The sequence below is a fragment of the Anser anser genome (genome assembly GCF_964211835.1).
Source record: "Anser anser genome assembly, chromosome: 1".
Taxonomy (NCBI): domain Eukaryota; kingdom Metazoa; phylum Chordata; class Aves; order Anseriformes; family Anatidae; genus Anser; species Anser anser.
The window spans coordinates 63,078,998-63,095,578 of record NC_139720.1 but is presented as its reverse complement, the minus strand read 5'-3'; the positions used below and the strand labels follow the sequence as shown (position 1 = coordinate 63,095,578).

Genomic DNA, 16,581 nt, shown 5'->3' with positions numbered 1-16,581 from the left:
ATATCTAGGACAAACTGTCTTTACCTCTATCTTTTGCATCTTACCAACATAAACAGCAAAAGCATCTCCACGAAAACCCGTAGAAAATTATCAAAAAGCAAAATTCAGTTAATAGGTATTCAGAAGCAGACTTTTTAAATACAGAAAGTTAAATCTGTGGAAGAAGCTGCAGACATCAGTAGCAAGTGAAGTTTTCATTGCTGCTCTGGATCCAACCCAGTCTTTTCCTATTAGTTTTCCTTACGACATTCATCTGTGCTTCAGTATTTAACAAGCTGAAAAACGCAACTCAAAGAATTTCAGCATAACATTCCCTCTAAAAGTCACTGGTTTATCAAGAGAGGTAGCTGCTCTCCTGTAGACATTTTGCAGCAAGTGCTATGACCAGAGCAGACAGATGTAGATGTCCAAGTGTTTAGAACAGGTATCTACTTTATCACTGACGTATGCAGTTCTGATTTAATAGATGCCTCAACTGCTGATGACACCACCAATACTTGGTCCACACAAGTTAAGAAAATGAATTCTGAACATGATGCTGGATTTGGCCTATCTTTATATGGTATTTAAAATACTCTGAAAAGCTTTTATAAGCACCCTTCCACTTATTTTTGATTAAGACAACACAAAGGTGCTTAACTAATCTACTTTTCAGGTTTTGTTAGTGGTAAACAAGTACCTAGCTTATCCACTTTAGTCAAATGCAATCTGAAGTTCTTTCTCTCAGTCAAAATAAAGAATCCAGAAACAAACTGCACTACTGAGCCATCTGTATTTATTGCTTTACCAGCATTTTTAAAGACAAACCTTATGAAAGAGTTGTTCTGTAAAACAAAAATGAACCTACTGTTTTCTAGTAAGAGCTTCTAGAAGTGTGCTATAATCCCAGCCTTGTAGATGTATCAGCTATTTGCATTGTTGAAAGTAGTTGCTCTCCCCTCAATCCTTAACTGTTTAGGACTTGAGTTAAAAGCAGTGGAAACTACACAATATTTGCATTAGTAAGTGAGATGAAACAAGAATATAAGGGAAAGTTTTGCACCCTCCCTTAGCTTTTACGAATTCCTATTAAAACATTTTGTTCAAAAGTACTTGCCTTTTAGTTAGGTAACAGCTCCGGGTAATGGCAGCAACTAATTCTGACAGAACAAGCTGCTGCAGACAGAGGTATTATTGCTCCTAACAAAAGATCTGGTGCAAAAGTCTACAGGATGCCAACCACAGAAAAGAACAATGAACGAGTAAGTTTTTTTCTTTGCCTAGAAAAGTTGTTAGAATTCGGAATTAAAGCTAAAGCAATTTAGTTACAGAACCAGGGCTTCTCTATCAGACCTGATTTGGAATACAGGGAACACAACTCAAAATAGAAACATTTAACAATTTTTAAGGTATTACAACCAAAACTTATCACCATATGCCTTAACTTGGCATAGAACTAGGTGTCTGCTCTGAAAAGATGTGTTAAGTATGCATCCATCGAATACAGTGCAGTGTCCATTTTCACAGGCAATGCTGAGCTGGCCTTAAATTTTTTTTTCCCCCTTCCAGAAGTGATTGGCCAGAGTTCACATTTGAACACTACTGCACTTTGATCTGATTTGGAAGATTTACCACTTCAATGGTGTATCAAGCAGCAAAGTATTCCAGCTCACATGGGTGCCAGGGTGTTTGCTAAACAGCAGACAGGAACCACACTTGAACCAGAAAGCAGGTAATTCATTACTATGCTATCAGCAGATTGACAAAGGATGACATTATCAAATCAGAACAATCTCCTACAAAATACCCATTTATGCAATTTCACATGACTTTAACTCAATACATCAGATCATCTAGTCATGGTATTCTGAAAGCAAGCTTGGACAGATAAAAATACAGCGTAACATGCTTCACCTCCTTTCCTAGTACCACAAAGTTAAAATATAAAACCGTTTAGAGGTTCCATAAGAGAATTCAGGAAGTTTCCATCATTAGACCATTGCTCCAGAAGTTAACCAGGTCAGGAAAGTCTAAAAGCAATTATTATCCAATTTCCACTTAGTTTCTACCTCTGAATGAAAGCATTTTCAGCTGTTGTATGATCACTAACATCAGCATCTGTATTTGAATTTTTGATGATGTCCAAAGATTGCAAAGGAAATGAGTGTTTTCCTTCTAGGAGAACAGTAGGGGCAGCCCGCTACTGAGTTTCAGGTTCCATTGATGCCAGCTTGGTATTTTGACTTCTGTGTGATCTAAAATCTACTATCAATAATTTAAGAAAAAAAAGAACACAACAGTCATGAGTTCTCAAAGTTAAGGTCATACTCCACCATGAAGATATGACAGGCTAAGTGGGAAAACAAGTGCATCTTCCAAAATTTATTGCTGTAGTTTAAAAGGTACTGAATTTAAGTTTTATAACTGTGGCTAGACATCAAAAGCATGACTTCCTTCTCCAGAATATAAACAAAGGATATATCCAAGGCAAGATCAAATGTTCTGTCAAAACCAAAGCAACAAAGTTTAGCTTAGCTTATTTACAAGTATTCATATCACATTAGCAGGCATTATTTTTCTCTACGTGTTGAGTTTACATTGCCTTCATACAGAAATGTATAAAAATACATAAAATATAAAAAGCAGTGTTAATAATAGAGTTCCAAAAGCTCTGACACTTAACACTGATTTTTGGTTAAATAATTCATGAAATGAAATCATGAAAAAACACAATGTGATGGAAGTAAAAAACTTGATCAGAAAAGCTATTTTAAGTGCATGAACTAAATGCTGAACCATAAATCCATGCTATGCAGCATATACTTAGAGAACATGTATAACATTCACAGAATGGCTTTGTAAACCACTTATACTTGGGGTATTCAACTTTATGGTAATGTTTTTATTAAAATATTGCAATAGAGATTTTACACTAACTTAAAAAATTAGCTTACCTTTTGTAGATGGCTTATTTAAGTCTCATCTATTAATGAAAATGATTTAGCAACCATAGGGTCTACTAGCTTGTCACAAGAACTGTACCAAAGACTTTAATTTTATTCTTGTTAAAGAAACATTCGATCTTTTTCATGAATTAGGTCTCTTAAAATAAAAACCTTGAATTTAAGTGTATATACTGTTTGTTGAGCTACTATGTCCAAGGTAAATTTAGCTAACATAAATAATGCTTTATTACAGGTCAAATCTAAATTTTGTTTGTTTGTTTTTTTAAGCCATGATAACAACTCTTCCTTAGCTAAAGAGATAGATAATATTATTGAAGGTATTGAGAAGTTAGGTATCCAATGAAGTGATAATCCCAAGCCTTACTTGAATACAAAGGATCCTGCAAAATTCTTTATACAGGGCGTGCTCCAACAAATGCAGATCTCACTTCACAGGAAGGAACTCTCCTGGCCCACGCCCCCTCCCCTTCCTTTTTTTTTTTTTGGTAAATAGAACTTGAAGCTTCCTCCTCCTAATTACATTACCTGAATCAAGTATTGGAAGTGTTTTTGAACAAATATCTTTTTTAAACACTTGTTGCCTACAGTATTTATAGTCATAGCATCGTTAAGAAGTCCGTTTAGAAGAGAGATGCTGATGATAACTGTTCTATAGACAGCTCTCTCTCTTTTGTCTCAAATAGCCTTCTAGCTCAACTTTCCTCCCTGAAGCTAATCACTAATTTATAGGCCACAAGTGTGTTAAAAAGAATCTTCATAAATTACTGGAGTTTGAGCAAACAAAGTATCAGTCTTTCAACAATAATTATCAAGACTTTCTCTCAGTTCATAAGAAACTTTGAGCACACAATTCTGTTTTATAAACTGACTCCATAATTAGATACACATCTGAATATTCTTTGAACTTCGGCTGGAAGTATGACAGGCAAATCTCCAGAAAACCTTTCTACTGATGTTTTGGGCTGCTCAGCTTATTAGCCACTGCGTGCAATTACTCTATTTGATTTTCAAAGTGTAGCTGCAGGCTAAGTAAAATGATTTCACCATTTCCCTTTTGGCCTGTAACCACTAAAAGCGGCAGCAAATGTATATAAGCAAAGACAAAAAGCTAGACTGTACTATAATTCTTGTTGCAGCTACAAAAATACTTTACTCAGAGAAATGCAATGACCCATGTTGTACTATACATCTGCATTAAACTATAAAATACTAATAAAAGAACACAAAGACCATAAAAGCAGCCAAAGTGTCAAAAAGTACTAAAATCCAAGTCCCCCGAGCTAATTTAAAGTCACATTCAAGTGCATATACGTTATAATAGTGAATTTACAAGATCGTGTTTCTCTTTCCCTTCCTGCTCTACCTCATCAGGAGGTCAGCTGCTTTCAGGACAACACCAAGTCATTTTTTTTTTTTAAGGTAAAAAATCCAACAAGAAAACACAAGTACCTTCCAATCAAACCAACAACTGAACAAGAACAGTCCCTTGTTCAATAGTACTCATTAATACTGAGTACTTTCCAAGTCAGCGGGCTACAGACCTTCACTGCATGGAACAGCACCCCAGAATAATCCCCTAAACACTGAAAGGAAACCATTGTTTCCCCTCTCCTCTCTGCCATATGATTGCAGAATTTACCATTGGTGGCTGCAATCAACACAGGCCTTAGCATCAGCTTCAGCCACTACTAGCATCTCAAGCATGCAATAATTGCAAACTCTTCAATACGAGCTGTGCTAATTTGTACCTGCTCATCATCACAAACTAAGGCAGAAAAAAAAATTAGTTAAAACTGCTGAAACAGCAATTTTAAGAAAAACAATCATATAACTAGCTGATCACTTAGTGGCACTTAATTCCAGTTAACACTTTTGTCTTAGTAAGAGATCTTCATATCCAGACAACTACCTCTTTCCACAGAAAGGCATTGGCAGGTAAAAATAATGTCCCAGATGAAGTTCTTGCTAGGGGAATAAGAAAAGTTAAGCACAACTTAATATAAACCTTCAACGTTGGAAGTGTGCAAATTAGGCAAAAGTAACTTCATTCACACTTTTGTCTGGGAACACATCCAGAGCTGAAACGAGCATAATCTTAAAAAATAAATGTTAAGAACACAGGGACACATACAGAAATAAATGCGACTTAAGCAATATAATTTGATACATCCCCTCACTTTCTTTATCTTTCCTCCACTTTCTCTTCTGACTTTTATATGCATCTTTACAGAGCCTTTTCGTCTCATAAAAATTCTTGGACTTGCAAAGCCTATATTTATGAGTCCACTACGTTCTCCTTAAACTTGGGTAGTTTATTTGACCTTCATGTTCCAATTCCTTACTTGCGCTTTTTGACACAAGATCTACTCATTCAGTATTTTTACTGATGAGCCTTGCATGACTCACCAATTCCACAGTATCCAAGTCAACATTCAAGTGCCTAACCTTCACAGCTAACACAACTTTCCACCCATTCTTCCAAATGGAGACATAATACAGACCACTGCAGAACTCTTCTCTTTGGTTTTAAGAAAGCTTAGCTCATCTTCCATATGCCCTCCTGTTGAAATCAACAGCAACTGAATCAGAGTACAAGACCTAGGCTTGAAAAACATGGATTTAAACAACAACAAAAAAAGATACAGGAGGGAAAAATGGGCTTAGAATGAAGAAGGATAAGAAGAAATACAGTGGTACCAGAAGTAAATATTTTCTCCACACCACCGAATTCTCTGATTGTTATTCATAACATATTCCTAATTTATAACATTGTAGTTAGTGATATATGAGCTAAAGACTAGCTCAGACAAAAGAGAATTTATCCACAGCAGAGGCAATTTTCTTTCATTTGTAGTATTGAATATATTAAAGTTTTCCAGCAACAAACATTTAAATTCAATGCTTTATTAAAAACTGGTCTTGATCACTTTATTTTTTGCGAATTGCAATTAGATACAGGATGATCACATCAACATAATAATAGCCCACACAAACAAATGAGAAAGTCCTTAATTTTTTAATTTGTGCAAGGAAAAAGATTCCTACATAGGTCACATACTTTGGCAATCTCTTAACGTCACCAAGAGCTTCAGGGTGCAGAATCCAACTGATTGAACAGAACGATCACAGGCCCTGACATCAACATCTCAAAGATACCAATAAATCTAGCTGTTCCAGAGATGTGAAGATTCTTAAAAACCTCCATTTAAATTTCAGGTGAAAATGGCTTCAAAATCAGTTATCCCGTATCTTCATGAAATGGACAGATCAGAGAATTCTGGGACATCCATCCTGTCAGTGAGTCATACATTCCACTACAATGCCGAGTTTACATTTTAATAGACCCTATTTTCCCCTGGAAAATATTATTCTTGGCTGATTCACTCTATGTTAAGTCAGTATGACTTTCCTGACACTTGTCCTATTTTTCCTTTTAATGTTATCTTAATTGATAAGATTCAGTGGGGACAGCACATTCAACTTCAAAAAAGTCCCTTTTGTTAAGCTTCACATATCCCAGTGCAAGTTCTCCAGAACTGTTTCCTGAAGAGCCGAGCTGTAGCACAAAAGAATTAAGAACTAGACATTCAAAAATTGACCAGTTTCAAAGTCAGTTTGCAACCAAAGGCCACTGCACATGTTCCTAAACAGGCCCTCTTCATACCAGGTGAGTTTGTTACTCCTTGACATTCCTATACAAGTACTTAAAGAACTTATGCATGAACCAATAATACTTGTGACATGTCACATGTCTTAAGACTCTCTTGAATCCCATTGGGGAAGCTAATCAGCCACCCTGAAATGGTGTTTTCGTTGACTTCACACATCTCACTGTACCCACTACCTGAAAGTAGCAGCCATGCTGTGTATTTCAGAAAATTGTTCTAGTCTATTCATGGCAATTTAGTTAAGAACAACTATCATGAATACACAACCTTCTAACAGCCTCTCTTCTATCCCATCATAGGCATTCAGTAGTACACAACTGTCTTGTTTTACAAACGATTTAGATTATCATATTCAAATTGACAAAACAAACTGAACACCAAGTTTCAGTTTTGTTTTACTGCTTAGTTATACTATCTTAAGCGATCACACTCCAGCACACTCAAAAGTAATCATGAGAAAATGAACAGAAGGCCTAGAATACTCCACATAGAGACAAACCCACACAGCGCAAGTATTAGCACAATACTGGGGAGCTACAACACAGAAGTATCTGAACAACTCTACAGGGGATAACCTCAGACCAGCAGCTTCAGGTCAGCACTAGCCCTGATGTGTTCCTGCACAACTATTGCACAGCATTTACACTTCACTCTAAAACAGCAAGGCTTTCAAGCCAAGGAACTGTTTCCATACTAGATGCAAACTGGGTGTCAATATAGCCATAATAATGAAGAGCACTCTAGCATTCAACATGTTCAGCTAAGGTAGATTTCAGTATATTAACAATAGGGTTAAACAAATTCAAGTAATCCACCCATATGTAATGGCTATTTGTTTGTTTTCATTTAGTTTGTTCCTGAAGGAGTAGAAATATCAATTGACACTCAAAAGAATAGAAGCTACTCTTCAAAAGTTAAAAAAGCTATTTATTTCTCCTTGCTAATCATTTTTCTCTCAGACATATTTAAGTCTCTTCTCTCACCCCTCCACAACACAGACTTCAAATTTACCTGATTGCTGTCCTTTTTACAAAAGAGCATTTCTGATTTCTAAACTATGTTTTTTGCTTTAGTGTCTCCAGTTAATTTTGCAGCAGTCAACTTCTCTTCTTTTCTCACAGAATATTCATTTAGAATATTAAACATCATTATATCCCAAAGTGCACGACTTTCTAAAGTATAACAACTTTGTGAAGGATGTATAGGTGGTTGCTGTGTTTTCCAGCCATATGAATTATTGAGGGTCTCCTAGTTTGTTTTTTTTTCTCCCCCTTTTCTCTTTTCTTTAAGAAGTTAAAGCGAGGACTCCCCACCAGAAATGCCCACTAGGCAAGCATAGCATGGCATGTGTTTTCCAAACACATTCTACTCTCAGCCTACCATCATTTCAACCTCCCTGTCCTCTTAGCAGCAAAAATCTGGTACTTCCAGTCTGGCACTGTCATATCTTCTTACAGTACTAGGTTAGTTGATTGGTCAATTTCATCTGTAAGCAGTGCTATGTTTAAGAAGCAACAATGTAGGTAGGGGGATTACAGCAGCTCGTGAATTGAGGAATTCTCAGTTAAGCCATGGAAAGTGAAATTACTCCAGGAAAACAACATTTATTGTAGCCTCTTTCTTAGAAATACAAGTTTATCTTGCGAAAATCTTTGTGCCCAGTGACTGAACATAAATTCTACTTAGTCTGAGAAGTCTTATTGCTAACTGGAAAACTTACAGGTACATGTTAATAGAGGAGTCTTTTTAAGCAATTATATAACTTATTTCATTTTAATGGGGAAGGAGAATAAAGAAAGGGAAAAGCGCAAATACCACTCACGATAAAGAGTTCTGCAGGCTTAATATAGACTGCTCTTCTTCTAACTGGTACTTTTTTACCCTCTGTTCCCTCCCCTGAGGGAATCAAATTTCTAATCTGCGTGGGTCCTCCTCACCCATTTGAGTGCACATTTGATTCATCTGTTCTTATGAAAGTTTCTGCTTTCTTGTGGAATTTTAAAAATTTGAGTGGATGTATGTGGGAAGAGTGCAGAATTCCTTCAATCCTAGCCCTGCAAAGATACCTCTGAAGGCAACATATGCTGGCTATATTCAAAAGACATCAAAGAAAGCAAACAGTAAAAAATACTTTTTAATCTAGTCATCATAAAAATAGATGACACCATACGTAACAGCTAACATAACACACTAACTGCCCTACTTCAGTAGAAATTAACATTTACCATAAAAAGTTAACATGATTACGAGTTTAGAAATGTTGAGACTAATATTTCCTACAGAAAAGAATGAAGTCTCACAGGACTCTTCAAACCATATAAATCATCTTTCATATTTTTATCAAGTAGAAGCCAGCTGTGACTTCCAAACACACAGATAGGAAGCACTAAAAACTTCTTTGCAAAGTAACAAAGAAATATTATGTGCCTGTTTCATTGTCATCCCTTAGAACTACTGTTTCTGAGAACATGTTCTTTCTGAAGAAAGCATCCTTAAGAGAACACAAAATCTCTTCACACCGAAAAAAAAACATAAAATGCAAATGGAGACTCTTCCTTTTGCCTCTGTACCCTCTGCTCGTCTAAGAATCACTGAAGTCGCAGAAACTTTCTCCAAAGAGAACAAACTATGCCACTGAAAAAAAAGGTTTTCACGTTATACCTTGAGTTTCACTTGATGTTGAATCTGAATGATTACTGTTTTCTCCATACCTACTAATCATACCTGAGGTGAAATAAAAGAAATGCTAATAATTTCAAATGCAAAACCTTCGTAGCTTAAAACACACAAATGAAGAAAAGACGTGAGTGATTATTAAGAGTTCAACTCTCAAAACCTCACTGATAGCATCCATTTATACTATTATTTTGAAATCACGAGTGGTCATCTGGTTAACATTTCAAGACCTGCCACTCAGATACTAAACAAAATCAAAGGTCAAAAAACTTTATGATGTAATTGACAGCAAAACCACACAATTATAAGCTGTTCTGTGTCCATTCAAGTAATGGGGAAATAACACTAGCATGAGAACTAAAAAAAAAAAGTTGGAAGTCAAAAGTTCCACGAAAACAGATAGGAAAGTTAGAAATTTAGGAAGATGAAGACTGTAAGATATAAGACTGCCTCCCACACTGCTGGGAGAGGAAATTCTATCACTACAAAGTTTATAATTCTAGCAAAATTCCAAAACATTAAATCATGCTTAAAACAGGAAAGCAGCAGGAAGAAGCTATATAACTGATAAACAATACAGTCAAAAAGAGAACATGCAGAATGAAGAAGATATTTTTCTGAGAACTGTTGCTATCAAAGCATGATTTGGCCTCACATAGTTCATTAATTTAGGAACTAAGGTGAAATAACTGAGGCTTTTCCTACAGTCACAAGGCTTATAGAGTTTTCCTGTTCTCCCTTAACGCATGTCTCCTTTTGTCACCCTTGCACTCTTTCCCTCCTTACAGGATCTCCCTTTACTTCATTCAGTTTCATAAATAAACAGTACCTTTGGAAACAACTGCCCTGTAAAACTTATGAAAAATTGACCAAAAAAATTAACAAACCATTAGCAAGGAACATTGTCAGCCAAAATTTGCTCTTTAAGTTTTGTTTCCACAGGAAATCACACTAAAAGTTTACCAGCCCACCATCTATCAGGAAAACATAACGACTGAAAAACAAAATATTATATTTCTTGCTTTACTGGAAAGCAAGATGCTTAACAGCTAAGAGACTTATTTGCAAGTGAGGGAAAAGAATGAATGAGATTTGACCAAAGAGAAATTCCCATGGTTTATTCATCTTCTACGTTAGAAACCATTCTAAAATATAAGATTCAAGGATTGTAGGCTTTTTTATTGTAATCATCTAACATTAAACAGAATTTCCCTTTTAAAGGTTTCTAACTCATTAGCACAGGTAGAAGATGCCCTTTATCTTCATTACAGGATCCACCAGGCTGGCTCAAACAACTTTCCATATTTGACTTTGTACTGAAGTGGATGAAGAGTGATCACACAAATCCATTTGCTGTATCAGCTGCAGAGCCATTTGGGAAGGGTAACAACGTTAAAAAAAATAGTCTTAACTAGTATTGCAGCAACCTTGTGGATATAAACTGATTCAAGATGACTACTGCCAGACTTTTTGTATGAGCAACAAATACAAAAGAATCCATTACCAATGGGCATGCAGCAATTTCTCTAGGTATACATATATGTAATTCCTGTAAGAGCTGTAATAGGAATCCAATTCTCCTGCTGAAACATTTTGGAGGCCTTCAAAGCTGAGAGGAAATAAGAACACGTCAATGTAGCATTCAACTTTATTACACAGAAAGAGCTATGTGATCATTAACAAGTGGCTGAAGTAGGAAAATAATATTACTCCTCATTATTACCTCTAGCGCTTTGCAGATAGAGCAGAGCATGTGAGCACACAGCCACTTTGATGCAAAGTCCAGGAGCTTAGCTGAAATTGTCAGAAAAGACTATTCAAGCTAAGCTGGTGGACTTTGCACTAAAGCAGCTGAGCGTACTTGCACATGTTTCTTTCTGCCAAGAGAGCTACAAGTTTGGGTAACTTTCAACCAAAGCTGACAAGTGGAGTAGGAAGAACTTAAGTCATCAGAAGGTATGTCAGCATGCGTCAAATTCCCAAAGACAACCATTTGTGTGTTCAGAGATCTAAATAATTATAGCTAAATTATATGTAAACCAAAGAGCCTGTGAACATCTGCTCTGATGTAAGTTTGTAGACAAAATATTCCTGAACACTAAGGACTGACTGAAGCAGAATTTCGTCTTTATATACAAGCTCTTTTCCCCCGGAACTCACTGACAACTACAAGCAAACGAGTATGGAATCCAGTCTCCAAGTACAAGGATGTGTGTGAAGATTATTTCAGCCATTACACAGGTGTCTGCTGTTCCTGTAGCACTTGCCCTAGCTAGATATCAAAATACTTGACAGAAGGTTAATGAATTAAGCCCCAACACACCTAGAAGCTTAGCATCACCCTATTAAGAACGAGCCCTGAGGCACACAGAGATGATAACCAAACCGAGGCCACACATATGCATAGCCACATGAGCTCAGCGAGGCAGGACCGGGGCACTGCCTGTCAAGTCACGACGCTGCCCATACTCGCAGCAAGCCCCCTGGGAGCAGTCCCGGGGGTCGGCGGGGGGCGCAGGGCTGCGGGTGCGGAAAGGAGGAAGCAGAGACTCGGAGCGGGCCGCCGGCAGGGGGAGGGGAAGCCCGGCCTGGATGCCCGGCTCCGCAGGAAATCCGCGCAAAGACCGGGCTCCGCACGGGCTGCGGCCGCCGCCCGCCCCAGCGAGACCCCCAGCAGCGGCGGGGAGGCCCTGAAGGCTGCCAGCACACCCCTTCCTCCTCCGTCCCTCAGCAGCCCGCCGCCGGCCCGGGCCTCCCTACCTTGGCCACGTAGTCCTTCACCTCATCCAGGTCCCCGTTTTTGAGGGCCCACATGAACTCTTTGTCGGACATCGCGGCCGCCGGGCAGGGAAGACGCGGGCGAGGCGGCGATGGGCCGGCAGCACCTCCAGGCAGCAACGAGGGCGGCGGCGAGCGGGAGCCCCTCCCCCGGGCGGGCGGGGCGGGGCAGGGCCGGGGCCCGGTGGCAGTTGGGGCCGTTGGCGGTTGGGGCCCGGTGGCGGTTGGGTCAGCAGCAGCCGCCCGGCCAGAGGGAGGGAGAGAGGGAGCGAGCAGCGGTTTACTGGCGCGTGGCGCTTCCGCTTCCGGTTTGTATCCGAGCCCCCCGTCCCCTGCCCACCCCGCCGCGACACCCACGCGGGAGCAGGGGGGGCGCGGGGCGCATGCGCCGCACGCCGCCTCCGTCGTAGCCCGTTCTGCGCAAGTGTCTAAATTTAGCACCCCGCCCCCTCCTTGGGCCCGGAGATACCGGGCAGGAGGACGGGATGAGGGCGGAAGCGGCATCGCGCATGCGCACTACATCTCCGAAGCCTCGCCCCGCCCTCGGCGGCCCGGTGGTTGCCATGGTGACGGGGCCTGCGCCGCGCCCCAGCAGCCGTCCACCCTCGCGGGCCTTGGGGTGAGAAATGGAGGCGCGGGCAACGCTACGCTTACCTCACCCAACGCCCGCGGCCCTGCTGAGGCCTGGGGCTTGTGTCCTGGGCTCCTCCATCCCTGCTGCCCGAGGAGCAGCGTGTCTGAGTGTCTGTGCTTACTGAGGAACCCAGTGTCTAAATATCTGTTCTGCAACACCCCGGGCACTGAAACATGCTGTGAATAATTACCATAATACTTCCAAAACATGAGCGGCGAGACATAAAAGGAAGTGTGTGATAATTAATTAATAGGCTGGCACTCGGTGGTTGCATCTGTTTTTTTTTGAAACCACATGTTTTGCGTATGGAGCATGCGGCCTGTTATGTGAGTCATGCTTGACTGTTAACAGGCAGCTGCTCTTTCTAACACCCGCTGGCAAGCATCAGCCCAAACACCCTTGCAGCTAGAGCTGGTATGAGTGTACCCAGTCTGGCAACAGTATGCAAAAGCACAACAGTGTTTGAAGGTAGTAATGGTGTCATTAATGGCAACGAGGAGGCACTCCGTGGCCAAAGAAAATTTGTGTTTGTGAGCTCACTATAAAGCTCATGATGTTTCTGTGTTTTCTTTATATTTCTGAACACTGACATGTTAAATATGTGGGGATCTGCCAGAGGGTAGGAAGACCCTGCAGAGGGATTGATGGGCAAAGGCCAATGGGATGAGATTCAACATGGCTAAGCGCCAGGTCCTGCACTTTGGCCACAACAACCCATGCAGCGCTACAGGCTTGGGGCAGAGTGGCTGGAAAGCTGTGCAGAGGAACAGGATCTGGGGGTAGGTGATCCTCCCTCACTGCTCAGCCCTGGTGAGGCCACACCTGGAGTACTGTGTCCAGTTCTGGGCTCCCCAGTACAAGAGGGACATAGAGCTACTGGAGCAAGTCCAGAGGAGAGCTGATAAGATGATTAGAGGACTGGAGCACCTGTCGTACAAGGACAGGCTGAGAGAACGGGGCGTGTTTAGCCTGGAAAAGAGGAAACTAAGGGGAGATCTCATGAATGTGTATAAATATCTGAGGGGAGCGTGTCAAGAGGATGGAGCCGGTCTCTTTTCAGTTGTGCCCAGAGAGAGGACGAGATGCAACAGGCACAAACTGAAGCACAGGAAGTTCCCTCTGAATATGAGAGGGATTTCTTTACTGTGAGGGTGACAAAGCACTGGAATAGGTTGCCCAGAGAGGTTGTGGAAATATTCAAAACCCGCCTGGATGCCATCCTACGCAATGTGCTCTAGGTGATCCTGCTCAGCAGGGGGGTTGGTCCAAATGACCTTCAGAGATCCCTTCCAACCTCAACTGTTCTGTGATTCTGTGTTGGTCAATACTCACCTGAACATCAGCCAGCATTGTGCCCAGTTGGCCAAGAAGGCCAGATGATCTTGAAGGTCTTTTCTAACCTTAATGATTCTATGATTCTATGACCTGCAGAGTTTGGACAGGGATTAAATGGTATTTAAATGAAATATCTAGAATATTATTTGCAAGGAAATAAAAATCTATACTCTTTCAAGACAGAATCCTTATTGATTTCACATATAAATTGAGATGTTTTGAAATATATATGGTTTTGTCGATGTTCCTTCTCCTAATGCAATAAAAGAAAAATTCTCTGAGAGACACAAATTGTCAAGTGCTATTGCATTGTTTTGTAAGTGCTCCCAGGATATGTGTAAAATTTTTCAGTGCTTAATTTTCAGTCAGAAAAAATGGTAAGGAGGTTTGGAATTTTTAAATAAGAAGTTAAATCCAGTATCTTCCTCATTTAGGCAGACTAAATAGTCCTGGGTTAATACGTCTGGTGAAACATTAATAATATTCTGGTTGCTTACTTAAGTATTTGAATATGCATCAAGGAGCCAAGCTGTGACCACATTTTTTCTTTTAAATTTTGCCAGACACTTCAGTTGCCATATTTGTACTACTTGAATCCAGTCTTTCAATTTTTAGTCATCAATTTGCCTATGTTTTCCGTACTCCTACCTTATCACTGAAGCAGAAAAGCTTTCACACTTCCCTCTTTCTCTACAGGCCCTGTTACATGAAGTGCATGGTTTACTCAGACTTTTCTCCCCTTCTACCTGATACATGTCTTTACTAGAGGCCTACTCACTGGTTACCTTCAGGCCCAAATTCTGAATGTTTTTTATATGATTAGTGACTAATACCAGATCTCTCAGGCATGCATCCAGGAATAAAAACCTATACCTCTTACCATTTTCTAGCTGTGCTATCATATGTACCTTAAAAGCTGAATGTACTGTGTTAGCCTTCGTTATTTTTCTTTTACTTTTTTCAGGTTTAATTCCAACTCCTAGAAGCCTGTATGCCTGTAAGAACTTTGTTTTTTAGACATATTAATCATAAAAAAAAGTGAGAGAAATACATTCAATACACATTTAGAACAGGAATTTCTTAAAAATATAATTTTTTCTCCTGAAATCACAGCAAAATTGCATTTGAAAATAAATGCAGCTAAACATATAAAGACTCTGAGACTTGGGTTTGATTGGAAGTCTTAAAATTGGAATTGCTTAAACTAGGGATTTTACACTTCTCCCTGTTTACTTTGCCCTTCTTGTGATCAGTAGTGGAATCACTTTGCATTTGTAGAACAGATCTCCTCTTCATACTGTCTTGAACCATACTACGCAAAACTCTAGGTGGGCTGTAAATTCACCGTCTGGAGAACTAGTTCATTGCCAAGAGAGTCATAATTTTTAGCCATAGAATTTATGCTGGCTTCTTGGATATAAGCCTTCACCTGGTGACATTCCTTCTTCAAAACAGTATTTTTAGTCCTACCAAAATAAGTGTTAATGCAATGTGCAAGTCATGTTCCTGAGGTTATATTGTAAAGAGGACCATTAAACAAAATAGCATTTGTAATTAGAGATATAATCCAAATGTATTATAAGCAAGAACAAACTTTTTCCAGTCAGCAGCTTTGTATGTTTGCTATGAATGTGTGCTTCAACAGACTTAAAGCTGGTTATTTATTTTATATTCTGCATCCTACAGAAAGCTCAAGAAGAAGCACGAGATGCTTCGTCCCATCATTTGAATGGCTGGAGTAGACAGGAAGTTATAATGAGTTAAGGTATAGAAAAACTGCTAGATCAGTGAACTAGAAACTACGCATTCTCTAGCTCAGTTATTCCTGTTGAGATGAAATTCATCTCTCTGCTCTCACAAGTTAAGGCTTGTTTTGGAGGCCTACATAATTGCTCAGTTTTCTCATAGACTCATCCTGCTCTGCTGACCAGAGTGAATCTCACTTACTGGATACAAATACTATTAATTTTTGTATGTATCTTATATTTTCACATATGATTTTGCATGTAAGTATTGTTTTACATTTTCCCTATTTCAGCAAATAAATGTAATTCACTTCAAACGTATTTTTATGCAATGGTACTACTATGTAATGCGTACACTTGTATAAATCATAAATGCAATACAGAAATAGACTGGAACAGAAGACAAGACAATGAATTTAGTTATTAAAATGAAAACCAGAACAATATAAAAACCCAAACAGGAGACTTGCATATATGATGGTCCCCTTGCAGGCTTTATATAAAACCCATGTTTGATGGCGCAGTTGCTGTATTCCCTTTGAATAATGCCAAACAGTTCATACACAGCAGTTGCTAGTTTAGCAACAATAGCCAAACAGTAGTATTAAATATCATCATAAACAAAATATTCTGTTGAGGAGAAGATTTAACACAAAATAGAATAACACAGAAGAATTTAACACAAAATAGTAGACTGAATAAAGTTACAGAATTAACATGAGATCTAGGAATGACAGGTGAAAATTGGGCAATTGATTGTTTTTCTGCATATTAGTTTGCAATATTTATACTATTTGATG

The 16,581-nt window shown here is 39.3% G+C and overlaps 1 protein-coding gene across 1 annotated transcript in view; it reads right to left on the bottom strand.

Moving 5' to 3' along the window:
• The window catches only part of MTPN (myotrophin), a 41,917-nt gene extending 29,449 nt beyond the window's left edge, over positions 1 to 12,468 (bottom strand). The window contains exon 1 of the mRNA XM_083808232.1: positions 12,050 to 12,468. Coding sequence (XP_083664358.1) covers positions 12,050 to 12,121 — 72 coding nt within the window. The 5' untranslated portion in view covers positions 12,122 to 12,468. The remainder of the gene's footprint in view (positions 1 to 12,049) is intronic.
• Positions 12,469 to 16,581: the final 4,113 nt, after the last annotated feature.